Genomic DNA, 27,060 nt, shown 5'->3' with positions numbered 1-27,060 from the left:
CACGCTTGAGTGGGAAAGGGCATGATTTAGCCAGTATTCAGTCAGGCACATGGGTTAGTCGTTTCACATTAGATAGAGCTACCATGGAGGCCAACAACAGAAGTATTTCCCAAGGCTTCTTAGGAAATTCTGGGCCACCTAAGTTGAAACAAGTACAGCGATAATGACAGCGCCACTAGTGAAGGCACCATTGTTTAAACTCTTACCAGTGGCAGACACTGCGCTCTGCGTTTTGCAGTCATGGCCTCATTGAACCCCTTCAACAACTCGGGAGGTAACATAGTTACTCCCATTTTGCAGATGGAAAAACTGAAGCTCAGAGAGCTTAAATCATTTTTGTAAGATTGTTCAGCCCTTAAGTGTAGAATTGTGATTCAAACCCAGATCTGCCTTGATTTGAAACTCCAAGCTCTCAACCCTTTCTTCATTGTAGGGGAGAGGAAGACAAAAAAGAAAGAATTACGTTCTCTCTTTCTCTCAATTTGGTGTAAGCAGGATAACCATAGAAGGGTTTCTTTCTTTTTTTTGAAAATAGACCAGGTGGCTTTTGGAGGAGTGAGAGCCTGAAGAGCTCCTTGCATTGTCCACTTCCTGTGTTTGTAGCTGGGAAAAAAGTTTTTCAGGGTTTTGAGAAATCTTTCTAAAATAGGTGTTTTATAAAAACAAAAAATGCATATTTTGCTTAAGTGACATTTAATAGCAATACCCCAAGAGAAATACTTTTTTGTTTGTTTGTTTGTTTGTTTTTTACATTTGGGATGAAAAGCAACTTGAAGCAGCTCTATTTATTTATTTTAGGAAGTCCTCAATGGAAGTATAAAGAAAGGAAAAGTTTGAAGATTAAAAAACAACCCAGCTCCTTTCTCTTGCATTCTCCAAGCTGTGGGCTTGGAGAATTCTCCAAGGTGGACGCATTCAATAGGAGCTAATGTCCTATTTGTACATTGTTACTGAGAGCCTGAACCTGGTCTCACAAACACCCACTATTTCCCATTCCCTCCTGATGTCGGGCATGAATGATGGTAAAGGAGTTAAAAGAAAAGGGGACAGCAGACCAGGTACAGTGGCTCACACCTGTAATCCCAGCACTTTGGGAGGCCAAGGTGGGCGGATCACCAGGTCAGGAGATTGAGACCACCCTGGCTAACACGGTGAAACCACATCGCTACTAAAAATATAAAAAACAAGCTGGGCGTGGTGGCGGGCGCCTGTGGTCCCAGCTACTCGGGAGGCTGAGGCAGGAGAATGGCGTGAACCAGGGAGGCGGAGCTGGCCGTGAGCTGAGATCTGGCCACTGCACTCCAGCCTGGGCGACAGAGTGAGACTCCGTCTCAAAAAAAAAAAAAAAAAAAAAAAAAAAAAAAAAAAAAAAAAAGAAAAGAAAAGGGAACAGCAACCATACCAATACCATTTTACATAAAAATTATCTGAGGTTGAATCCATATGGTTTAGGAGGCATACTCAAATTAAGACAAGTTGCAAGGATTATGCAAAATAGGAGGTTGCACATGTGAAATTGCTGTTATTTGACCATTTTTGACATAGAAAAGTGGCAGTTTTCTACAGTTGATATTGCACACTAACAAGATTTTCTCTGTTACTTTATCTTGGTTCTAGCTTCTGAAAGTGCTTTCACTTCCATTATGTCATTCTCTCTGCTTGTGTAATGCTGTGATGTGTAAAGATGGCAGGATACATGTTTTTAATTTCTGTTTTGCAGTTGAGGGAAGTAAGACTCCAAGTGAATAAATAACTGGTCTAAGTTCAAAAAACTAGTTGGACCACAGAATCTTGGAGCCACAAAAGACCTGCCAAAATTAAAATATATTGGTTGCAGCAAACCCTCAAACTGTCTTGTGCAAAAAAAGCAAAATAAAACAACAACAACAAAACCAAGCAAAAAACAGAATCAGGGGAACCATTGGCTCCTGTAACCCGAGGTTTAGAATTGGGTCCCAGAACTCATATGACACTGTGAGGACTGGGTGCCCTTCATTTTTAACTCTGCCTTCTGCTGTGCTGGCATCATTCCCAGATGGGCTTTTTCCTCATGTCCCAAAATGGTGCCAGCAGCTGCTGGCGATGTATCTTGCAGGTTCAAACTTCATGGAGAAGAGTGAGCATCCCTGAAGTGCTGAGATCTACTCTGCTTGAATTGGGATAGGCCACATGTCCACCGCTGATGCAATTACTGATGCAAGGACTGAATGCTGTACTTTGATTGATTGAGCTGGGTCACCTACCCTCCTGGCTCTGGGAGTGGACTTCACTGCAACCACACAGACTGAAAGTGAGGAGAAGCTATGCAGGATGTAGGGTAGATAGATATTAGGAACAAAGTTTCCAACAAGTCCCCCTACCCGTTGACATTGCTGACTCCAGGCTGCTTCTTTTACAGATGAGAAAATGAGGTCAGCAGCACACCCCCTACCCCCAGCACATGACACTTCCCTGGTCACTTTGCCTTACACATGGCCCACTCATCAGCTTCATGCTGCTAACTGTGAGTCTAGGAAAAACAGCCTGGAAGGAAGGCTCTGACCCACCTGTTTCTTTGCAGTGACAAGTAGGAGTCACAGCTGTGAAGTCCAGGACCCTGACAGTGAGGGACAGCACGGAATGCCTCCAGACCAGTGCTCCCCTGCTCTGAAGTGGCAGCCATACCATAGTGTTCCTTGGCACAGCTTACTAAACAGTCATTATGAAAAACTGTAAGTGGCCTTGGGTGGGCTGGAGAGTGAGGGGAGAAAGGCAGTGCCAAATCTCAGTAGTGAGTTCAAGCACTGGAGCTTTGAGGTCACCTCTGGTCAAGTGGGGCAAGTCAATGAGAAAGTGTCTGTCTTACTCCTCATTTTTTGCATCCTAACAAAGAAATAGTTGGGACATGGGTTTCTGGCCTTCAGAAAGCCAGACTTATAGTTCTATCTGATTATAATTTAACCACTAAATGATGGAGAAAGAAGGAATGTTTCTGGGATCACAGGCCCAGTTTAAACTAAAAACTGGAATATAGACATTCCCCAACTCACTAACATTTAATCCTGCAGTTAATTTATAATGCCATAAAATAATTTTCTGGGGGCCACATTAAATTGTGAGCCAATGACCACCCCCAGCATATATGCTGTGAATGAATATTACCAAGTTCATTGACAATATATCCTGCAGCAATCATGGTAGGTGGTTTCTTTATGGTAAGGAGTCTGAAGCCAAATAATACAAAACATCCAAAAAAGTGGAAAACCTTCACCCAATTTTTATGACATAATATAGTTTCAAGAAATAAATGTGGACTCCTATATTATTATTCTTAAACATCCTTTAAACTTCTTTATTTCTTAGCATGTAATTTACCTACCTAAATTTTCTAGAATTTTCACTGGGCTATAACTTGAGTGCCTTTTAACATTTTCCAAATTCAAATACAGTAAAACTATCACTAGAGCTTTTATGGTGGATGTACTAGAGGGAAGAAATATTTTCCTTAAAACAAAATCTAGGGAGTTGAACAGACTTTGGGAGTTGGTATGTTTAATAAGCTAAAGGAAGCTCATTGCTCATTGTATCATTGAAATGTCATGACTTTGTGTCTTTTCTACCGTGTGCAATTAGAAAAAGAAATGAGGGGTCCATGGGTTTTGGCTTTGAGGCTTGGCCTTCATTAGATTATCTCTTGGGGAATACTCCATGTTCTATATGAAATATGAGCACCGAGGTATGAAACTGTCACATGCAGGCTCAATGTTTTAATTAAAACTTAACTGCTTCCAAGGCTCTATGCATCAAGTTGATCAAGTTTTCAAGGTAAGTGTTATCTCTCTTCTTATTTGAAAACATTTTTAAGTTTTTTTGAACAGCCTATCTTGGCTCCAATAATCTAGAAGAAAATGAAGAACACAGAGGATATGGAAAGAAAGGAGAACACAGATAGTATCAACTCAAAAGTATTGAGGCAGATTTATGTTGAGTATTTAGTCATAATTCACTTTTCCTAAGCAAAAAAGGAAGGCAATATTTACTCAGATTAGAATTCAGGCCCTCCTAATTTCACTACTTATATCAATGAGACAGAAAAACACCCATCTTTTCTTATATGGTTAGGTCTAATTTGTTACAAAAATATCATTTTCTTAAGTTACCTAAAAACAGTACAGTTAGGGTATTAAAATTTTATCAATTTTTTTTCGGAATAATGTTTCAATGCTATCAAAGAACTTTTAAAAAACCAGTTTAATTGACTTTATACTTAACTTTTGATATCAAAAGCAGAATTGCCATTCTTAGGTAAGCAGATTTCTATAATCAGAGGTTGGTGTTTAAGGTTCAGAATAATCGTCAACAGTATAATTCTTGTTGATTGATTCCATTTCTGATTACTGCTGCCCTAAATTTCAGCCTAATGCTCATATCTTAGCTGTACTTTTTTTCAGAGTTTTTGACAGTGAAGCATAAAACATCACCAAAAATCTCCTTTTATTCTCAACCAAGACAGTTCTTACTACCCTCGGTAGTAAAATCTATATTGTTCTATCCATCTAGCCTTTAGATGAACAAATTAGCAGAAACCTGAGTCAATAAGAAGTTTCCAGATGGCATAAGACGTGTAGTCTTTATGAAATTCTTCATTCAATGGATTTTCTTTTTGCTGCTGGCAGGGACTGTGATTGTGAAGCCTTTGACTGATTGGCTTCTTCAGGGTAATCAATGACTCAATAACTTGATCAATTGGGGAGGTGCAAAGAACATGAACACTCTTCTCCCAAGAGACCCATTAATTTTTTCTGTTTCTGGAATTAGAGGAAAATTTAGAAACTCTGTGTTATTCATCATAATAGCAGCCATCCAAACTGAGATCCCAGGATGCATAGAGCTGTACAGTAGTACAGCAGTGAGTACTGCCCTCCTCTGCTTGTGGAGAGCTTCTTTCTTGAGAAGAAACCCGCATTTAGGAAGCTTGATGAATTAAAAATCCTGCTGCATATTTTCATCATGCATGGGAAAAATTCACCAAAGAAGTTTTCAACTTTTCTATTCTCTATTTGATAATGTTATGCATTTAATATGTTTTCTTTTTATGAACATTTTAGAATTATTTTATTAAACCTATTACAGTTTGAGTATTCCTTATCTGAAATGTTGGAGATCAGAAGTATTTCTGATTTGGGAACTCTTTTGGATTTTGGAATATTGTGTTATACTTACCCTAATCCAAAAATCTGAAATCTGAAATGCTCCAGTGAGCATTTCTTTTGAGCATCATATTGGTGTTCAAAAAGTTTTGGATCGGCTGGGCGCAGTGGCTCACGCCTGTAATCCCAGCACTCTGGGAGGCCGAGGCGGGCAGATCACCTGAGGTCAGGAGTTCAAGACCAGTCTGGCCAACATGGCGAAACCCCATCTCTACTAAAAAAATACAAAAATTGGTCGGGCATGGTGGCTGGAGCCTGTGATCCCAGCTACTCAGGAGACTGAGGCAGGGAGGATTGTTGAACCCAGGAGGCGGAGGTTGCAGTGAGCTGAGATCATGCCACTGCACTCCAGCCCGGGCGACAGAGCAAGACTCTGTCTCAAAAAAAAAAAAAAAAAAGTTAGGATCTTGGAGCACTTCAGATTTGGGATTTTCAGATTTGGAATGCTCAATTTATATACACAAAGCATTGCTATTGGAAATAGCAATGTTAAAACCAATAAAGCAAAAATTTGATTAGCCACCCTGCCACTATCCCATTTCTTTCTGCAGAAGTAACCACCATGGTAGGTTTTCGGTGCTTTTACCAAGTTGGGAGAATAAAAAGGAAATGACCATACTCTAGTGAAAACAGGTTTCCAATCGATTGTGTAACTGGCTCTGGTTGATTTGATTTTAGAGCTATTCCTAGTCTAAGCTATTCCTAAGCTAAGTCTGCTTTTTCATATGATCATCAATAGGCTGAATATTCTTTCATCCAAGTGACTTTTTAGATATTGTGTTACTGGTGAAATTTTGAGACTTTTTTTTTTTTTTCCCTAAAGGAGAAAAGAGATTAATTCTACCCCAGATATTTCACAAGTCTAAGTAATGTGTTGACTTCTCAACATCTAGCCTACATTTTTCTATTGTATTGTGGAGTCAAATTAAAAGTCTAGAAAGCACAAAGGGGAAAGGCAATCTGAAAAAATAATGCTTCCATTTGGCAAGAATTATACTTCTGACTGGGTGCAGTGGCTCACGCCTGTAATCCTAGCACTTTGGGGTGCCGAGGCGGGTGGGATCGCTTGAGGTCAGGAGTTTGAAACCCAGCCTGGCCAACATGGCAAAACCCTGTCTCTACTAAAAATACAAAAGTTAGCTGGGCGTGGTGGTGCACACCTGTAGTGCCAGCGACTCAGGAGGCTGAGGCAGGAGAATTGCTTGAACCCGGGATGCTGAGGTTGCAGTGAGCCAAGATGGTGCTACTGCACTCCAGCTTAGGGGACAGAGCAAGACTCCATCTCAAAAAAAAAAAAAAAAAGATTGTACGTTTTTGTGAGAAAATAAAAAGCTGGGAAATAGCCAGCTGTGTTTTGAAATGTTATTTTTATTTCCTCATTAAAAATTTAAGAAATCAATTGATTAAATATAGCAAAAGGCACTTTTCACAGTACATTTCCTTGAAATGTTTATATAACTAGTATTGTTAATGAAAATAAATATGTAGAAAACATTTGTAAAACTGGTTTCTTGGTTTCTCTTTTCATAGACCTGATGTGGGCTATCGAGTTGTAACAGACAAAGGATTTAATTTTTCACCAGCAGATGAAGCTTTTGTTTGCCAAAAAAAGAATCATTTTCAGATAACCATTCATGTCCAAGTTTGGGGAAGTCCAAAATTTGTTGAAACCGAGATGGGCCTAAAGCCAATAGAAATGTTTTACTTGAAAGCTTTTGGCATTAAGGTGTGTCTTTTATTTAGTTCAGTTTACATCAGTCAAAATTTATTTTGTTTCAGTTGTCTATTACTGCACGACAAACTATCCCAAAATGACTTAAAAGAATAACAGTCCTTTATTTTGGTCACAAATCTGCAACTGGGTCAGGGTGTGACTATGACAACTCATCTTTGTTCAGAAGTCATCAACTGGGGCAGCTTAACTGGGCCATTTTCAAGAAGCACTCAGATGCCTGTTGAGTTTGGGCTGGCCATCAGCTGGAGCTCAAATGGGGCTCTAACTGACAGGGCTTAGCTCTTCTCCATGTGAACTGCTCTGTGGGATAGCTTGTGTTTCTTCACAGCATGGTGGCTGGGTTCTAAGAATAAACATTGCAAGACAAGTGAAGTGAAAGGTGTCCCTTTTTCTCTCTCTCTCTTTCTTTCTTTCTTTCTTTCTTTCTTTCTTTCTTTCTTTCTTTCTTTCTTTCTTTCTTTCTTTCTTTCTTTCTTTCATATCTCTCTCTCTCTCTCTCTCTCTCTCTCTCTCTCTCTCTCTCTCTCTTTCTCTCTTTCTTTTTTCTTTGAGACATGGTCTTGCTCTGTCACCCGGGCTGGAGCACGGCAGCATGATTATGGCTCATTGCAGCCTTGACCTCCCGGGCTCAAGTGGGAGCCTCCCAAATAGCTGAGACCACAGGTGTGTGTCACCATGTCTGGCTGTTTCTGTGGAGATGAGGTTTCACTATGTTGCCTGGGCTGATCTTGAATTCCTGGGCTCAAGTGGCCCTCCTGCCCCGGCCTCCCAAAGTGCTGGGATAACAGGCATGAGCCACCATATCCAGCCAAGATGCCAATTTCATAAGCCTGGGCTCAGAAAATGGCACAGCATCACTTCAAATTGTAGTTTTATAGTTTTCAGTGAATACTCTTGCAATTCTTTTACTAAATGTATTTTTAATTATTTTTATTGATGTTGATGCATTTCCATATTAAGTAGATCCATTATTTTCATCAGATTATCAAAGAGATCTGTGACCTAAAAAAACGCCAAGGAGCCACTAATTTAGTCAATATCCCTCCTCTACAGTTTAACAGAGGGGAGACTGAGGACCAATAAGGTTATACAATTCATCCAAAGTAGTAAATGATAGAGCTGGGTTCAGAATGTAGGTAATTTGACTTCTGAGTGATCAAAAAGTATTTCTTAAATTGTAACTTTATATCCAGTTCCTAAGAGGGAGAAGCATTCATTATCTGCATATTTTGTTGTTTTTGTTGATGTTTTGTTTTCTTTAAGACAGGGTCTTACTCTGTCACCTAGGCTGGAGTGCAGTGGCTCTATCACAGCTCACTACAGCCTCAACTTCCTGGGCTCAAGCAATCCTCCTGCTTCTGCCCCCTAAAGTGTTGGAATTACAGGCATGAGCCATTGTGCCTGGCCGACATATTTTATTCTGATAGCTAACCTGGGCTTAGGCACTAAGGCTTGGCTACTGCACGCATAACTGTTCTTGTACCAAACCGAGCTCTTAAAAACAAAACAAAAACAAAAATACATAAAAACATCAAACAAACAACAAAAAGACATTCATTTTATGAATATGAATGTAATATTAGTTCATTGTGAAAATTTTGGAACATAATGGAAAAGTATGAAAAAGAGATAAAATTCATTTGTATTTGGGATCCACCATTTGGTAGCCTATTTTTTTCTCATTTTTTCTGTTATTGAAATTAATCTCATATTGCTAGTGCTATATTGTGAACATCACATTGTATGATATTATTAAGGACCCCATAAAAATATTGTTCACAAAGATGATATAGTTTTCCATTGTATGGATGCATCGTGTTAATTATTATTATTAGTTTTTTTTATTTTCCATTTTTTATTGTTAATAAAACTTTAGTGAACATCCATGTAAACCCACCTTTGCATAAGAATACATTCCAGTGGGGAATTTACACATGAAAGATACATATATTATTAAAACTCTTGATATAGACCACCAATTGCTTTCTAGAAAGATTTGTTACAATGTGAATACCCATCAGTTGTATATTATAGGGCTGGTCTCATAAGTCCTTTTCAATATCACAGAACAAGAAGAGTTGGTAGCAGATGCTGAATAAATGCTAATTCCTATGTTTTATTTATTATATTGTATATCATTGTTTTTTCATAGTAGAATGTAACCTCCCCAAGGACAGGAAATTTTGTTAATTGTGTTCAGTTCTTATCTCTAATGCCTAAAGCAGTTCCTGGTACATAGTGGGTGCTCCATAAGTACTTCTAGAATGAATGAATGAATAAGAAGCTGCCTTACCCCTGATGTTTAGTCATCTTCTAGCCTCCTCTGTATTCACTGCGTACCTGAAATACTCTGCTGTCTTGTGTTCTCGTTGTTTAATTTCACAGGTATTTATTTCTTTCCTCATCAACAGAACACTGCGTTAAGGTAAGGACTCCTGTCTTATGTGTCTTTTCATGACTTGTTCCTCCTGCCCAGTGCCTAGGATGATGCCTTGAAAAGCTTTTTAAGTACTCAAACATTCTTTGCTAATTAACATTTTTATAAATAAATAAATTAATTAATTAATTTACTTTTTGTTGTTTCATATAGGTAGAAGCCACCAATCAAATAATTGCTATTGAACAGTCCCAAGCAGATAGGAGCAAAAAGATTTTCAATCCTGTTAAGTAAGAATTTATTTTCTGAATTCCTATGTGAATATTTTGTGAATAAACATCTAATTTATTTGTTTATATATATATAATTTTACTTATTATCTAATTTATTTTGCTTACTTAAAATGAAACCTACCACAGCATCCAAATTAATAATGTTAATGTAGGTTTTTTTTTTTTTTTTTGGAGAAAGAATTTTGCTCTTGTTGCCCAGGCTGGAGTGCAGTGGCACACTCTGGGCTCACTGCAACCTCCACCTCCTGGGTTCAAGTGATTCTCCTGCCTCAGCCTCTGGAGTAGCTGGGATTACAGGCATGAGCCACCACGCCCGGCTAATTTTTTGCATCTTTAGTAGAGATGGGGTTTCACCACGTTGGCCAGGTTGGTCTCGAATTCCTGAACTCAGGTGATCTGCCTGGCTCAGCCTACCAAAGTGCTGGGATTACAGGTGTGAGCCACAGCGCCCCTACCATTAATGTAGTATTAATGTTAACATTATGCATATATGTTTATCAACAAAAATAGAGTTGTACTATGCATTGAAACTGTTGTAAAAATTCTTTATAAAACGATCAATTTTTAAACCACTGTTATTTTTATGTTGTTTATTGCTAAAAACTTTGCTAACAACCTTACTAACAACTTTAGTTCCTTGAGATAAATCATGGCTAGATCTTTCTTTTAATTTTTCATTTAAATCAGCATGATGTTGATTGAATTAATTTCAAGATTGTATATCCATGCTGTACTTAGAAGTCATTTTTTCTTATTCTTTAAAGCCATGTTAATAGTTTGCGGAATGGATTCCAATATAGAAAGCATATATAGCTGGTAGTATGCAAAGCAATATGGCAGTCCAAGCTAGAGTCCTCTCTGTAGGATGACTTAGAGTGAGTGGGATTTGCTTTTTGACTGGTTTGGCTGGGATACAGTGGAGACATCTCAGGGTTTTGACCCTGAGTCAACCCCCTTTGGGCTGAGAAGAAGATGGTTTCATGGCCCGGACAGTCCAGAAGCCACTTGTACAAACACAGCACTAAATGTGTGTGGTGCGTCTGGTTCTCCCTTGACTGGGCAGGGTGTATGTGGCCTTCCTTTGGAGGAAGCTGCCTCCCACTGCTAGGCTAGGAGAGGCAAATACGTGAAGGGCGTGCAAAGGCATTCATGCGAGACCTAAACTGCTTCAGTCAAGAGGTGAATGCTGTCACAACAGTGGCAGTGGCACAAATGAAAGATTTTCTTTCCCCATTGTGGAGGTAAAAGGAACCATGCCGGGTATATGGAGCATACGGCCCTTCTGAGTTGGAAACTCCAGGCTTGAGCTTTTGCTGACTGAGCATTTCTTACCCTTCAAGATATTCCATGGCCTTCCTGGCAGCTATTCCTGACCATGCTGTGGATAGCAGTTAATAATCAGTGACTAGAATAAACTGTTCTCCCAGTGTGGTGACAACTGGGAACCAAGCATAGTTGAGAGTCTGAAAGTGGATTAGATATAATCAGAGATTTGGTGTTCTCTTATAGTCTGTTGGTTTTTTGCTGTTTTAGAATTGACCTACTGGCTGACCAGGTCACCAAAGTAACGCTGGGACGATTACACTTCAGTGAAACCACAGCAAATAATATGAGAAAAAAGGGAAAACCAAATCCAGACCAGAGGTACTGAGGTCACTGTGTGCATGGCAGTGTGGCTGGGTACTTTATCTGTCCAGAAAGTGCCCTCCTGGGGCCCCTCTGATCCTCCTGGTGCTACCAGCCAGCACACAGGGCCTCTAAGCCACTTTCCTCCCTTCTCTGACTCTCAGTTTATTAACATTTCTCCTTTACCTGTGGACATCTTTCTTCTCCCACACCCATACCCTGCAATGCCCACCTTCCTGCCCTGCCCTATCTCTGCCTGGCTCGATTCCCTCCATGGTTTTCTCGAGTGACCACGTTTATGTTTCATTGCCATCCAAAGATTGAGGACTGACTGCATTTCTCAACCAGTGTGCTGGTCTCTAGTCCTGAAGTTCTGCTATGACCTTTTTGATTAAAAAAGAAAATAAATAACTTGTTTTCATGATTTAAACCTGTGGTTTTCAAAGTGTGACTCCAGGACTAGCAGAGATGGACACTTGTTAAAAATGCGAGTTCTCGGGCCTTACTGAAGAATCAAAAACTCTGAATCAAAAACTCTGGGGATGGAGCTCAGCAATTTGTATTTTAACAAACCCTCCAGGTGACACTGATAATGCTCAAGTTTGAGAACTGCTGGGTTTAGAACATAGGTTTTGGAGTTGGATAGAATTGAATTTGACTATTTTATACTGGCATTTACTAGGTGAGTGACCTTGGGCATATAACTTAACCTCTCTGAGACTCATATTTCTGTCCTGTAAAATAGAGACAATAACAATATTTTACTCCAATAAAGTATTTACTCCAATACTTTATTGGAGTAAAATATTGTTATTGTCTCTATTGGGGATCTAAATAGACTAATGTAGGTAAACTGCTTAGCCTGGTACATGACACACTGAGCTCTTGATAGTAGCTAATACTAATAATGATAACGGTTACTACTCTTACTGATTTACTTTAGGTGCAGAGGGAAACTTGTTCTCTAGGAGAACAGGAGTCTTACAGAAGAAGCTGGTGACGTTTTTTCATGCAGTTCTTAGGGCAAAAGCTTCTTTGAAGAAGGAAGTTTTAATTTTGACTTTTAAGAAGTGGTCTAGTCTTAAAACTGTCTCATCAGTGGTACATATGAAGAGGTAATTGAAATAACAGTGATGAAAATTGCCTTGGAAGCAACTGAAAGGGAGGTCTCAGTCTTTGGCTAAAGTCAAGCCCTGAGGTTGTCGAAGACATAGGATACATGGCCAAGAGCAGGCTGAACTGGGAAGCATCCAGTGTGGTGGGGCAGACCCTAGGAGTCAGCCTGCATTAAGGCCCAGGCCTTAATGTGGCTTCTGTGGCTCTGAACAAAGGGACTTTTAAGGTGGCTTCCTGTTGTATTTGTGAGCCATGCTGTGCTGAGGGCCCAGGACTGCAGCGTGGAGAGGCCTGTGCTGAATCAGCACCCCAGACCCCTCCTGGGACATCTCCCCAGGGTGGCTTGCTTTCCTGCTCTTTGGGGGCCTGTAAAACAGCTCACAAATACCACCAACTGGGCAAAGAGCTGACCCAGAACAATAGCAAGGGAATCAACTACTCTCTTGTTTCACTGCGGGGACAACTTAGAACGGAAGGGAAAAGGTAGTCTTTAAATAGGCAAACTCTTCTCGATAAGTTCACTGTTGATCAACTGTTGGGTGGTATTTGATTGTACGAATTGTGTCTCCATTCCTGATGTGTTGGCATTGGTCTGCTGTCTCTGAATTAGATACTTCATGTTGGTGGTTGGACTGTATGCTGCTAACCAAGACCAGTTCTATCTGTTGTCTGCCCACGTCTCCGAAAGGATCATTGTAAGGGTAAGCTCAGTTCTCTGACTTTTCTGGATCCCACATGCTTTCCTCCCATGTAGGCGGAATTTGAATTTTCAGTGGTGTGCTCGAATATACTATTTCGATGATAATGATAGTAATAGCAGAAACTATTATTTTAGTTTTCACACGGTTGTTCACAACCAGGGGCAGTTTTGTTCTCCAAGGGTCACTTGGCAATGTCTGGAGACATTTTTGGTTGTCACAGCTGGCATCTAGTGGGTAGTGACCAAGGATTCTGCTCAGTACCTTACAATGCACGGGACAACCTCCACAACAAAAAATTATATGTCCCAAAATGTCAGTGGTGTTGAGGTTGAGAAACTCTGGTTTTTACTCTATGTTCTAGGCACTGAGCTAAACAATTTCCATATGACATCATTTTACATTGTTATGCTTTCACATTACATTATTTATACCCAGAGCAACTGACGCTTAAGAGGCTAAGTAACTAATCCATGATCTCACGAATTGTAAATAATGGAGCCTGGATCTCTCGGACCTTAAAGCCCACAGGGCGGGGAAAGTGGTAGGAAAGCATTCCAGGCCAAAAGTGATTGGTGGTACAGGGCATCTGGGCCACTGTCTAGCACATAGGAGTGGCTGGCTCAGCACATTTTGCTGAATGAATGATTGGTCACAGCTCTGCAGGGGAGTCTTGGCAGCCACAAAACATAAAGCTGTTGGCAGCTGCAGCTGCAGCTGTGTGAGTTCAGGCTGGCCACCACTGAAAATACCAGAGGCATGAAGTAACAGGTAGCCACAGGCCTGGCAGCCCTGGGAGGGGCTGCGTTGTTATGGATCTTTGAAGTGGTACAGGGAGGTCATGCAAACTCCACTAGAGAACCGTGTTCACTATGGGCCTGCCCATGTATGTGGCTTTAACCTGAGGCCCTGAGGAAGAGAAGAAGATCTGCCCGTTTGGGGAAATGGCATCTCTCCTTGCCCGTGTCAAACTGTTCTGAAACAAAGGGCCTCTGTAATTCCTTTTGTCAATTAAAATTAATAAGCCTTCTATTAGTGGAAATCCTTTAACTATGTCTCAACGTTGTAATGGAGATGAAGTAATGATAGAAATGAGGTAAAACACTTATGTGTTCAGCAATCCCAGGGTTAGGGAAGGACATGCACACCCCAGGCTGCATTTTTGTGGGGTCTGATGTAACCTGCAGCAAATGAGGATCCTCTGGGGCAGAGGCAGGTGGGGCCCTCTCCTTACATCATAAGCTAATCACAGAGGTGGCTGTCCATCCCTCTGCAGGGGCCAGGGCCATCTTTGACATCTTATTTGATGTAATCTGGAATTGCCTTGCTGTGCTAACAAATCTGATTTAAAGTAAAGTCTGGAAACCTAGGTTGCATATTGTTTCTCTTAGGAAGGAATAGAGACAGATAATGCCATTCTTTTCAGAGTCAGCATAGATTAGATATCATGACAGTACTCTCTGGAGCTGTATAACACTTGCTTGAGACAGATAGTCTGCTAGTTACCTGCATACTTGGAATAATTTACCTAGTGACAAGGTTTCTCCATTTGCTGTTGACAGCTCCTGCAAAGTTATACGCAGCTGCCGTGCAAGTCCATACAACAGCAACATGAGAGGGAGGGAGCTCCACTCTCTAGCATTCTGTTTACCAAAAACTCTCTGTTACTTGGCACCTCCTCAAATCCAAAGCACAATGATAATGAGATCATAATGATGACTTTGAGAAGCTGAAAGTTCTATAATTCATATTTGGTATGAATACCAAAAATATTAAATTTACTCAGCACAATTTGGATGTCATGCTATCCACTAAATTTCTATTTTAAAAAATGATTGTATTCCAAATCTGATAGTTTTCTCCCAGACACAATTTTGGTTAAAGAGAATACCCTATTCTACAAGCATGCTGGATAACACAAAAGTTACCTTAACAGCAATGAGAAGAAAAGGATTACTAAGATCAACCGTTCATCCCCCCACTAGAAATATCTTATTGATAGTATTTCATTCAAACTGTAAAACACAGAAGTGAAAATGAATGCAGACTTTTTGGTTTATCTAATTGTTTAAGAAATGGCATTATTGTTTGAATTAGTGAGTTTTAGAAATGTCCACAGAATACATTTTCTGCCACCTGAGATTTTAGAGGGGCCTATACAGGTGCATACAAATGGGTCGGGCAAAGGGCAGACAAGCCAACATTCTACAAAAGAGCTTTTGTAGCTCTGGTTCTGTTAGTTTGAGCTCCAGCATGAAGAAAGGGAAGAAAATTTGACAAAGACACTATAAGCTCTGACCACATTAAATGGAGAAATGAAAACTGCATTTAAGCAAATCCAGACTTGTTCTGTGGCCTAAGAACCACTCGTCCTAATGGCAGAGATTGACATTTTACTATTTGGTAAGGGTGATTGTATAAGGGTTAGATCTAGACGAGTTCCAGGCCTCCAGGAAGGATCCAGGAGACCACGCTTGTCAGAATTCTACTTGGAGAGAGAATGGTGGGCAGGACCCAGTAATTGTTCATCTGGGTTGTCAATCAAAACAGCTTTAGCAGTATATTATGGTCCTGTAGTATAAATTGACCAATTTAATGAAAATTAAGGCTTACTCCAAAGAACAGATTTATTTGCTGAGTCTTTGTTTCTGGGAGCATTCCCCAGAGGAGTTCCTTCAGATTCCCCTTGTTAATGACTGGGCTCTTCTCTCTCAGCCCCACTTTCCTTCTAAAATACTTAATTAAACTTGGTTTGGAGTGCAGTGTTGCAAGCAGGAGGGATGATTACTTTTGTCTGCCTTTCAAAGACACTCTAGGGTTTCCTCATTTTGAAAACCAATAAATTATTCCAGTTTCTTTTCCAGAAGAATAGAAATGGGCATGTCCCCAAGAATTCTTCCTCTACTGCTCTGCAAATCGCAGTGCGTGACGTGGGAAACCAAACCTAGGATTGGAAAAGATGATCTAATAATGCATATGTGCACACATGCACACACACACACACAAATGCAGACACACACGTTCCTCTTTTGGAGTTCAGATGAATTTTTATTTACTCAAAGAAAACAGTTTATGGAGTAACGCCTGTTTTGAACTCAACAGATCTTTCTGTCAACTACGGAAGGGGAACTTATGACCAGGAGTACATGGTATAAAGAAGTAGTTCTCAAGCTTGTATTATGAATAAGAATCCCCAGAGAGCTTGTAAGAACACAGATACCTGTGTTTTTGATTCAGGAGGTCAGGGATGCCTGAGAATATGCATTTCTAACAGGCTTCCAGGAGATGCTGACATTGCTAGCCTGCAGACCATGCTTCGAGTAGCACCAGCAGAGTATTTCTAGGTCCTTTTTCTGTAACTCTTTCAAAAGGCGCAAAAATGGGCTTCCTAAGAGCTACCTTCCTCAGGTCAAGCTCTTCTATTCGTTCTTTGGCTGCTGCTTTCGAATCCCAAATGATGATAAAACAAATTCCAGCTTTTCATTTCCAGCTCAGCACAGGCCTCAAATTGCAGCTGATGCTGTTTTCTATTCGAATAACCTGCAGGGGGCGCCATTTACATTGTATTTTTTTAATGAAAGGCGTCCCCCGGAATTGTGCAACTCTGCAGGTGCGTTGCTGAGGAGAGCAGATGAAGCGATTGTAGGTTAAATAGCTGCTGCTGTGCCCAGGAGAGTGTGTCGAGAATAACTTTGAGGCGTTTCATCCTCATTTTTGCAAACCGTTCATGCACACATGATTTCACTTAATCCCACAATAATCCTATGAGGTGGGTAAAGGAGACATGATTCTTTATTCATCCGAGGAGGACACAGTACAGAAGGATTAAGTGACTGCCCCAAGGTCACACAGCTAGTTTGTGTTATAACATAGACTAGGATGCTTGGGTCTCTTCCCTAAATAAGATAATATGAGACAAACAATAAAAGTATTTTAGAAATTTTAATGAATTTGTTTTGGTGTTTGATATCCATCAGCCACTATTGGGTCACATGTGAATACAAACTCATAATTCCAGAAAGAGGTAGTATACTGTGCTTGCTTTAACACATGAGGGTTGTGGATTCTAGAATAGGGAAATAAGTTCACAAATCTTATGAGAACATATCCCGTTACTGATGAGGAATTCTCCCTAGGGCTATATATTTAGAATGTTGTGAATCTGTGGCCCTTTCCAAAATAATGTGAACATATTTTAGGGATTTGAGTTTTCATCTGATGAAAGCTAAGTGAGAATATTGCAACTGTTCCAAAAAATTAAATCTACTTATATCTGCTGTTCCAGTATCAAGTTACCAACAAGATAATAACTATCTCAAAGCTCATTACAAAAAAATTCATCACTGTCTTATTTTGTTTCTTTGAAGTGGCTCATTATGTTCAAAATAGAGAAAAATACATCACCGTCTTATGTGGCATACCTTTGGATTTAGTTGATTGGTTGCTATAAAAGGATTTGAGTCAAAGCCAATTTGCCATTCACAACCAAGGGGCTCTAGGGACCTTGCAGAAAAGCTCTTTGTTCAAGTAAATTTACACAAATAATGTTCAAAGTTTTTACTTTATATTCTTCCCCCACTCCCCACTACCCCCTCCCACCCCATTACTTTACATTACATTGTTTCACTGCTTTTTCTTTTTTTCTTTTTGAGACAGAGTCTCCCTTTGTCCCCTAGGCTGGAGTGCAGTGGCGTGATCTCAGCTCACTGCAACCCCCGCCTCCCGAGTTAAAGTGATTCTCCTGACTCAGCCTCCCAAGTAGCCGGGACTACAGGAATATGCCACCACACATTGCTAATTTTTGTATTTTTAATAGAGATGGGGCTTCACCATGTTGGCCAGGCTGGTCTTGAACTCCTGACCTCAAGTGATCCACACACCTCAGCCTCCCAAAGTGCTGGGATTACAGGTGTGAGCCACCACACACCTGGCCTCTTTCACTGCTTTTGTCTATCAAGTAGCAATGATTGAGTCTTCCAAGCAGCTCAGGGTTCAGACACTTAGGATTGAATTAGGAAATTGAAGACATCAAAAAGTTCTTTAAACCCAAACTAAGAAATAAACTTTGTGGTTTCTTTTGATTATTTTAAAAATTGTAACAAATGCATATGGCAAAACACTCAAATAATACCAAGAGAGTATATAGTGAAAGGTGAATCTTCCTCCTGCCACTGTTTCTCCATCTCCCAGGCTCCATCCTTGAGGAAACCATTGTTACTGGTTTCCTGAGTAGTCTTCAGAGAAAATCTATGCATATTCAGGTGCTGAGCTTGCAATGTATCATATACCACCAGAAAGGTAAAAAGTCAAGTATTAGTACTGACTTTTTAGATAATCAGGATCGCAACTGTTTGTCTAAAGTTGTGACAACCTGCCTCAATCATAAAAACACATCATAATTTTAAAGAGAATTTAATTTTGTTGTGAGGATTTTGAGGGATTTAGAGATGCCTACATTAAAATATTTGGGAATAAATTCAGTGGCTACAGGGAAGCAGGGAGGAAGGAATGCAGTGCAGTGGAGCATTCTTTGACAAATAATTTTATTTAAGAGTAAAATCTGCAGAACTTTATCTAGTCCAATGGTTTCACTTGGATTTTCTTTGAAGATTGCCAGGACTACTTCTAAGCAATGCCATGAAATAGGCAAATCATTATTTAATAATCAGAGGACTTGTAGTTCCAGCTCCAGAACTTATTAGCTTTGTGGCTTTGGGCAATTTATTTATCTTTTCAGAGTGTCAGTGTCAATAAAATGAGTACAATAGTACATATCTCATATAATTGCACTGTGAATTATCGCACAACAAATGTAGCTGTTATTATTCTTCCTTAGTATCGTCTGTGCTTAGGGAATAGTTGATGTATATTAAATATATTTGTATTATCATTTGCTTGTCACTTGTGTATGAAATCATAAATACAAAAGCATTCTGAAACTATAATAGGGCTAGCTAAATGCAAGGTATTTTTATTTATCTGATTTAGTACATCTGTAATATTTTCTGATGTAATGTTCTGATTTTAAATCATGATGATGATGACTATTCCTGAAAAGATAGCCATTTTAAATTTTCTTCTTTATCATCCACCTAGTATAACTGATCACATTCTTAATTCCAGATAGACGCAATAGAGATTGGATGTTTCAAATCAGGGTATACAGAGCTCCTGCCAGTGGGGAGGCAGAGTGGTTAGGGAAACCTCCCTGGCTCTTCTGGGCCCCAGAGTTAGTCGGATATGTCAGAATGTCCCACTCAATACAGGATTCTCTTGTGAAAGACTTAGATAATATTCACTTTGCCTTTGCTCTGAACACTAACATGATCATCTAGCTACTGTAACTTTAATTGTAATATATTTATGTATTTTTCCAGGCCTCTAACCCTGGGCAATTTGAAAATGACAGTGATGCATTGTGGCAGCGAGGACAAGTTCCAGAATCTGTTGTCTGTCACGGTCGAGTGGGAATCAACACAGATGCGCCGGACGAAGCCCTGGTTGTCTGTGGCAACATGAAAGTGATGGGGACCATCATGCATCCCTCTGACAGCCGGGCAAAGCAGAATATCCAGGAGGTGAGCACAAAGTCAGGTCCCGGGCCCCTCCTCTGACACCCCAGTCAGGTGTGCTGGGTGCTCCTGGCCTCTGACACACCTTGTACCACACATCTTTACATGTCACCCACTGGTGTGAGATGAACATAATGCTTAAAAATGATGACCGAGCTGCTGGGCATCTCTGCTGAAATTGTAAAGCAGTTCCTCCCTGAGAGAATGAATTTACCTGACAGGAGCAGTGGGCAAGGACAGCATGTCATTGGCTTCACAGGCAGCAATTCTCAGTTATTTTCCACAGGCCATTGACCTTCCTCCCACACTTTGTCAGCTTCCGCTTCCAGAGTTTGCCTTTCCTTTTCGTCTCTCCGCTCATCTTCCAAGCACTGTCTCAGTCCAGTTGTTCCTATTTCTCTTGGATGTCTCCAGCCTCTTCCTTCTAGAGTCCCTGGCACCAACCCTACTGGCCATTATCTTCCCCAGTTCCTTTCTCTAGGAACTCTTGAGAAGCTCCTCCTCCCCATCCCTTACTTGGTCAGTTCATTGCCAAGAGTTCTGGGTGAAGACCTTTTCCCTCTGTGGAGAGGCAGTTACCCAGAGGTAACTGGAAGTCAGGCCTAGACATCAGGAGATGGCTCCTCCGCTTTGGGCTCTCCCCAGCTATGTGACCTTGGATAAAATGCTTAATCTCCCTGTACTCAGTGTCTTCAGCTGTAAGATGAAAATGGTGCCTGCCTGCCTGACACCCTTGGCTCTTTTTTATTTTTTAACCAGTTGAACTGGATCATCTTGGAAAGCTACAACTGCTATGTAGACCATAAGGATAAGGATTAAGGTTCCAATCCGTTAGCCAGCTACTAACAAAGCTTCCAATCCGTTAGCCAGCTACTAACACCTCATTGCAACTTTTCTGCCATTTAATTATTTCCCATTCATTGCTTCTACCACTTCCCCATCATCTCACTCATACTGCTTCTCTTGACAGCATTTGCGAAGCTGTGTTTTAAAAGTTCCTTTTCTCTCCTTTCCTTATTCCTTTTTAGCTAGTAGAAGTCCTAATCTGTTCACCATTAGCCCCTCTTCCAGACTGCATTCCTTTCTCAGTGCAAATCTGCACTGGTTTTCCTAAACCAGCCAAGGAATGTCCTCCTTTGCTTAGAGGATTCCAAAGAATGGATGTAATTGTAGACTTTTATACTGATTGTGTAGCTGCGGTTCATATTAGAAGAGCTGTGACCTACTAGCCAGATGGGAATGCAGAGCTAGAGAGTTCTTACATACATTTCCAGATATCGGTCCTAGACATTGCACCTTTGAACTTTAGAGAGATAATCTGTCTGCATTTCAGGTCACACCAACTCAAATTTATCCTTGCAATTGGCTATACAATTCACTACCAAGTCTTATTAAAATGTAAATGGAATATAACAAGTGAGAAAAGTCCTGTACAACCCTTCCTGCTACCACCAGGCTTAACACAGAACTTCGTTTACCAAAAGTCTTCAAATATTGCTTCTTGGTTTGAAGAAAATATATTGTCTTAAAATAACAAGCTTCCGGAGAACTTCTCACATCCCTTCTAAAAAGCCTCCTCCATATAAATAAAATGTCACTTCAATCCAGGCTCTTAAGTGTGAAATTTCTGTATCCCCTTCCTGCTCATGGCAGCATGATAGAATAAAGAAAATCCTGGTCCGTGGTTAGAAGACTAAGAGTTTAGTCCTGACTCTGGCAACCACCAGCCCAGGAACTTTGGCCCAGAGGCAATCTGTGGCTCTGTTTTGTTGTCCGTGAACAGGAAATGCTCATATTCATTTTACCTAGGTTAAGAGATTTCTCTAAACTCATATATGTAAGGTATTTTTTAGCTAGACAAGTCTAAGCAAATAGAAATTATTTTCTATTTATACAAAATAAAAATTACATGTGATTTATTTATTAAATGATTTCATATTAGTAGATTTGTTTTAATAGATCTATGCACATTTTTGAGATATATATTCTTAGAAATCTTGCCTGTCTCAATTCACTATTTATTACAGAGATGAGGGAGATGATGGTAATGTTGGTGATGCTGATGACAGGTGTGTGAATTTCATCTTCACCTCTTCCTGACTTAGTTTTTGCAACAAAGAGAGCCTTTCTTTCAAATACTCTGGGGATCTGACACTTGGTCAATTTGATGGCATGCATAGGACTGGAAGCAATTTCTTATTCTTTAATGGTGCATTCTAACCACAGCTGGCTTCTGAATGGATGAGCTGCTACAAAATGTAGTGGTCAAATATGTTGCCTAATACTACAATTGGGGAAAATGGATATAGGCTGCTGCTTTGCCCTATGTGTTTCCTCACTCAGGAAACACAGATTGCTTTGTGGATATGAAGCACATGATTATCTACAAAGTCCTGGTTGGGGAGATCTCTGATGCTCACAGGACACAGATCCAAGACATGGAGAAGATGACGCAGATACGACTGAAACCTCTGCAACTGAGGTCCTGGGCAGAGCAGCAGCTTAACTTGCCCAGCCAATGGCATCATGTCTACTGATGCGACTGCAGACTGTGGAAGGACATGCAGCTCTGACAGTAGAAACTGAGCAGAACTAGGAGTGAAAGGACATGCTGAACACTAAAGTCACGTGAGGAACCTCAATGTCAATGCCCAAAAACATGAGGAAGTTGAGAGTTGAATGCATCAGTCAAATTCTGTGGTGAAGGCTGAAAAAAGGTAGCAAGATATTTAAAAATTCAAGCCAGAAAAGGAATTCATTAAGATGAAATGCTCAAAGGCTGTTTTGATTTTCTCCTAACCACACCACCCGTGTGCTAGTGGAAGACAGAAGTAGACATGAAAAAAGCTCAAGAAAGTCAAACATGCAAAGTCTCCCTCAGGGCCAGGAGCCAAATGCAGAAGTTCCTCTGCTCTGGGTGAGCAGGTGTCATTTAAGCTGCTCCTAGTTCAGACTGCAGCTGGGCTGTGGGCCATCACCCGATGACAGATAGCCTTCCCTGAACAAACTGAGTCCCATGGACTGGAAGATGTTCTCTGTGATACAATTCTTGAACTAATGATATATTATAGAAACCTTGGGTGTGAGGCAGCATGATGCTGATGGCTATTTGCATTCATGGTCAAAACTTTCCAAAACTTCTGTGGGCAAGGTCAAAGCAGATGCCCAAATTCAGTTTTCAGTTTCTTACTCAACAGGCATTGAAGAGCAAGGCACAGCAGTAAGTGCTGGCCTGGGTAGGGTTCCTGGGGAGGATTCAAAGAAGGCACACCCTTTGCCTCAAGCATTTTCCCTAGGCCAAGTGTACACAGAGGGATCATGCAATACAGGCTGCTGTTTATATTTGGCTTTGGGAAATCTACAAGTCCAGAAATTAGAAGAGCATTTTGTTTGAGGAACATTGTCATATAAAATGTTTAGATCTCCAAGTAACCCTCAAAATTTTTCTTGGTTGAAAATCTGTCTAGAGGATGGTAGTAGTACCAGAGAACCTAACGCTATGTCTAGCAATATGTCTTAGGGAAAATGCATTCAAGGATCCAGTTTAGAAACCAGGGACCATTTCCCTCTCTGTAGCCTGGACAGCCTGCATGAGGGCACTTTCTCCTCTGCTTTTCATCTGTAGCAAAGGAGCGAACACTGCCTCTGCTTCCTTCTTTACTGGGGGCCCTGCGGGTGGGGCAGGAACAAAGGGGAAAATAGGAAGTGGGCATAGGACTCCCAGGGGCCTATGGCTGAGGAACTGGGTAGAGCCTAGGCAGTGCAAGGCCAGTCCAGGCTGGCTCCTGATTGACCCTGTCTCTTCAATTCTCTTCATGTTAGGGATTGTCTTGCCACTTCAATACTTTCATTCTTTTATTCCTTTTTTTTCTATCAAAAATTTTAGGTGCCTATTACATGTCAGACACTTTGCTCGGTACTGTGCAGGTCCTGAGATAAATAAAACTCAGGAATGAAACTTTTACTAAAATTTAAGCTCCAAATAAGAAACACTCATTGAATCTCCGGTGCTTAGGAGAGCATCTGGCACATAGTATCTACTCAATAAATATTTGTTGACTGAGTGAAGGCGCTCACAGTGATAGATACATGCACAGGGCTGTATGGGATTGGGACTGTTCCTTCCAAGTATGACCTGCAATGCCCCCCCTGCTCTGGCCTTAACCATTCCAGTCCAGTAATGCCAAATTCTGCCTTGGTTGTGCAGATGTCATTCAGGGTATTTGCTGTCTCGTGCCTTGGTTCATGGTGTTCCCTCTGGCTAGCATTCCTATCTTAGTCTCATCCTTCCCCGTCCCTTCCTACCTTACATCTTTCCCTAACGCTTAAGGTTATTAATGTATTTTACAATTATTAGTTGAGCACCTACAACATGCAAGGAATTGTACTAGAAACTGGTGATATGGTGATGAACCATGACCTTAAATATGTCCTCAACCTCATGGGATATATGTGATGTAGGAGAAGACAAAGAATGAGGTTGACACAATTAGTTGTCTTGTAATTGTGACTCCTGCTATGAAGGAGAACTGGTGCTATGAGCACATAAAGCAGAGGAACCTTGCCTGGACTTGGAGGTCAAGAGATCCTTCTCTGAGGAACAATGCTTACTTTGGTGAAGAAGAAGGTAGGGGAATGGGAAGGAAGAGCTTTTGAGTCTGGGAAAACAGTATGAACAAAGGCTGGGAAGTGAAAGGAGCAGAGTTTGTCTGAGGAACTGGAATAAGCCAAGATATCGGTTGGGCTTCATCATCTCTAGGGAGCCTTCCTTTATACTTCCCCGAGAAGATTTTCAACACCTCCTCAGAGCTGAAACGATTCTCTGTGCATAATTCCATCCTTGTACTGTGTTTCTCAGATTGTAATATAATCACATATGATTATGTATGTATATATCAGGTGGGTCTTCCTGTCTAGACCACAAACTTTTAAAAGGCATTTTTTTTAACCTTTTATTTTAAGTTCAGGGGTACAAGTGCAGGTTTGTTACATAGGTAAACTTGTGTCATGGGGGTCTGTTGTACAGATTGTTTCATCACCCAGGTATTAAGCCTAGTACCCATCAGTTGTTTTTCCTGATCCTCTCCCTCCTCCCACCCTCCACCCTCCACCTTCAAAAGGCTCCAGTGTGTGTTGCTCCCCTCTATGTGTCCAGGTGTTCTCATCATCTAGCTCTCAGTTAGAAGTGAGAACATGCAGTATTTGGTGTTCTGTTCCTGTGTTGTTTTGCTAAGGATAATGGCCTTCAGCTCAAGGCAATTACTTTTTAAGTCCCAACACTTAGTAGTGCATGATATGTTGAAGGTGATTGGTAAATATTAGTCGAATAAAACAAAGAATGAATGATGGCAGTAAGCTCAGAATTATACTCTGGAATAACTTCCTAAAGTAAAGCTAATCCGTTTAGCCAATTAAGCACCAAGTCACCATCTTTCACAACCAGCCCAACTAGTGAAGGGCCTGAGAATCCTAAACGATGGTGGAAGGGCTCTGCTGCCACCTCAGGGAGTGTGTCAAGGGAGGAGCTGAGGCCCATGACAGTGGTTTTCTTAAAACAACAACAACAAAAAGCGTTTTTGGTTCCTCTATCACATGGATGAATGCCCAGGCAGTTTATTTTTAATTGCCAAGACACCACAGGTTTCACAATTCTATTATGTTCCAAAAGAAAATTTAGGGTACTCACAAAGGGCTGCCAACTTTTTACTTGTCAGATAAAGACATTAAAAAAAAAAAAACAAAAAAAACAAAACCAGATTCTGCTATTACTATCAATTCATTTACAAAATCTCTCAATTTAAAGAGGTATCCTTTGGATCAAACACATTTAGCTTTAGGGAAAGTTCACTGTACTGTCTTGATTGTTCTCATTTTGCTGGGACCCCGTAGTGACAGTTGGGACAGCCTTTAATGATGTGAGAGCAGTGATTGCAGGTAGAGGATGCCCTGCTGGCCGGGGTGGTGTGGGGGAGGGGTGTTCCGGGGAAGGTGGGTGGCTGGGTCCTGAAGGGCCAGCAGTTGGGTAATCCTGACTTGCAATCCACTTGAAGAAATTATCTCCAGCAAAATGTCCAAAAGCAATTCAGTAATGTCTCTGGGTCACTCTGGGCATTAATTTGAATAGCAAATATCTATGTGAGTAAAATCTGCTCTTCTTTAATTAAATTAGGTTGACACAAATGAACAGCTGAAAAGAATAGCCCAAATGAGAATTGTTGAATATGACTACAAACCTGAATTTGCATCTGCAATGGGAATAAACACTGCCCATCAAACAGGTACACACACAAATTCTCCTTTTAATTTTGTATTGCCAACTATTAAAATTTTAATTTCCTCTTTATTTTGAGGTTATGTGCTATGGCATTTGACAACACTATGTTGATCTAACTTGTTCTCTGGGAAACTCATAGTCACTAGAACAGGAAAGCTTAAAGAATTTCTGTGTCATTTTTATTCAACACCCCCACTCCTCCACCCCAAGGTACTGGTGGAGTAGCTTGACTATATAGTTTCTTTGCACTGAAGTCCTCTTGCTCATGGGCTGAGGGTTCAGGGACAGATGGCAGCTCAACCTATGTGAGGAATGGCATTTGGCAGTCAGGAGATGGAGGGAGAAGGTGGCAGGGTAAGCGGATGTAGATAAGAGAAGGGGTAAGCAAAGCGATGTTTATACTCCAATCCTAAAGAAGGAAGGAATATTTTAGGGGCAAAGGCTTCCTTTAGGAAAAGAAAGGAAATCAAGCTAACACCCCACCTTTACTTCTATGGATAGGAATTTTAAGGCACTTACCTCCCCCTTTCCAACGTTTGGCCCAGAGTCTCAAAAAACAAACAAACAAACCAACAAAAACACTCCCACTTTTAATCCTATAGTGGTTCTTGGCTCAAAATTTCTTCTTTGCCGAAAATCCATTGTAGATCAAAGCAAAAGCTTAGTGAGTTAGTGAGGATTTTCTCCAGAAAAGTCTTTCTTTGAAGATTAAACCTGTGGAGTGTTTTGTATATAGGAATGATTGCCCAGGAGGTGCAAGAAATCCTGCCCAGAGCAGTAAGAGAAGTTGGTGATGTCACCTGCGAAAACGGAGAGACCTTGGAGAACTTCCTCATGGTGGATAAGGTAATCATTGAAAAGATATCAGCTGCTATAAGCTATCAGTCTAGGGATAAACCCCCTTCTGTGATAGAACAATGGGCTGAAACATCCAACCAGGAAGTGGGACATTAAAATAATTCTTCACTGAGCTATGGAGTGAGTAGGTATCAACTATCTTATAACTGATATTCAATTTGATCATAATCACCAAAAAGAAGTTCCATATGACAAAAAGAAAAATGCATGTGCAATAGTAAGAATTCCAGTTTAGCAGGTCTTATTGTTGGAGAAAAACTGGCACTAGGAAAGTCCACGTAGCATGAATGCACTTTAAACAAGGGCCAAACATCACAATAAA

The 27,060-nt window shown here is 40.6% G+C and overlaps 1 protein-coding gene across 1 annotated transcript in view; it reads left to right on the top strand.

Annotated features, from left to right (window-relative positions):
• The window catches only part of LOC105473385 (myelin regulatory factor like), a 95,680-nt gene that overhangs the window by 27,906 nt on the left and 40,714 nt on the right, over window positions 1-27,060 (top strand). The window contains exons 6-13 of the mRNA XM_071070574.1: window positions 2,561-2,711; window positions 6,720-6,915; window positions 9,515-9,591; window positions 11,128-11,238; window positions 12,947-13,037; window positions 19,412-19,612; window positions 25,776-25,884; window positions 26,617-26,726. Of these exons, the coding sequence (XP_070926675.1) occupies window positions 2,561-2,711; window positions 6,720-6,915; window positions 9,515-9,591; window positions 11,128-11,238; window positions 12,947-13,037; window positions 19,412-19,612; window positions 25,776-25,884; window positions 26,617-26,726 (1,046 nt within the window). The remainder of the gene's footprint in view (window positions 1-2,560; window positions 2,712-6,719; window positions 6,916-9,514; window positions 9,592-11,127; window positions 11,239-12,946; window positions 13,038-19,411; window positions 19,613-25,775; window positions 25,885-26,616; window positions 26,727-27,060) is intronic.

The sequence above is a fragment of the Macaca nemestrina genome, chromosome 10 (genome assembly GCF_043159975.1).
Source record: "Macaca nemestrina isolate mMacNem1 chromosome 10, mMacNem.hap1, whole genome shotgun sequence".
NCBI lineage: Eukaryota > Metazoa > Chordata > Mammalia > Primates > Cercopithecidae > Macaca > Macaca nemestrina.
The sequence above is the reverse complement of the archived record's forward strand: the minus strand, read 5'-3'. Positions and strand labels throughout refer to the sequence as shown.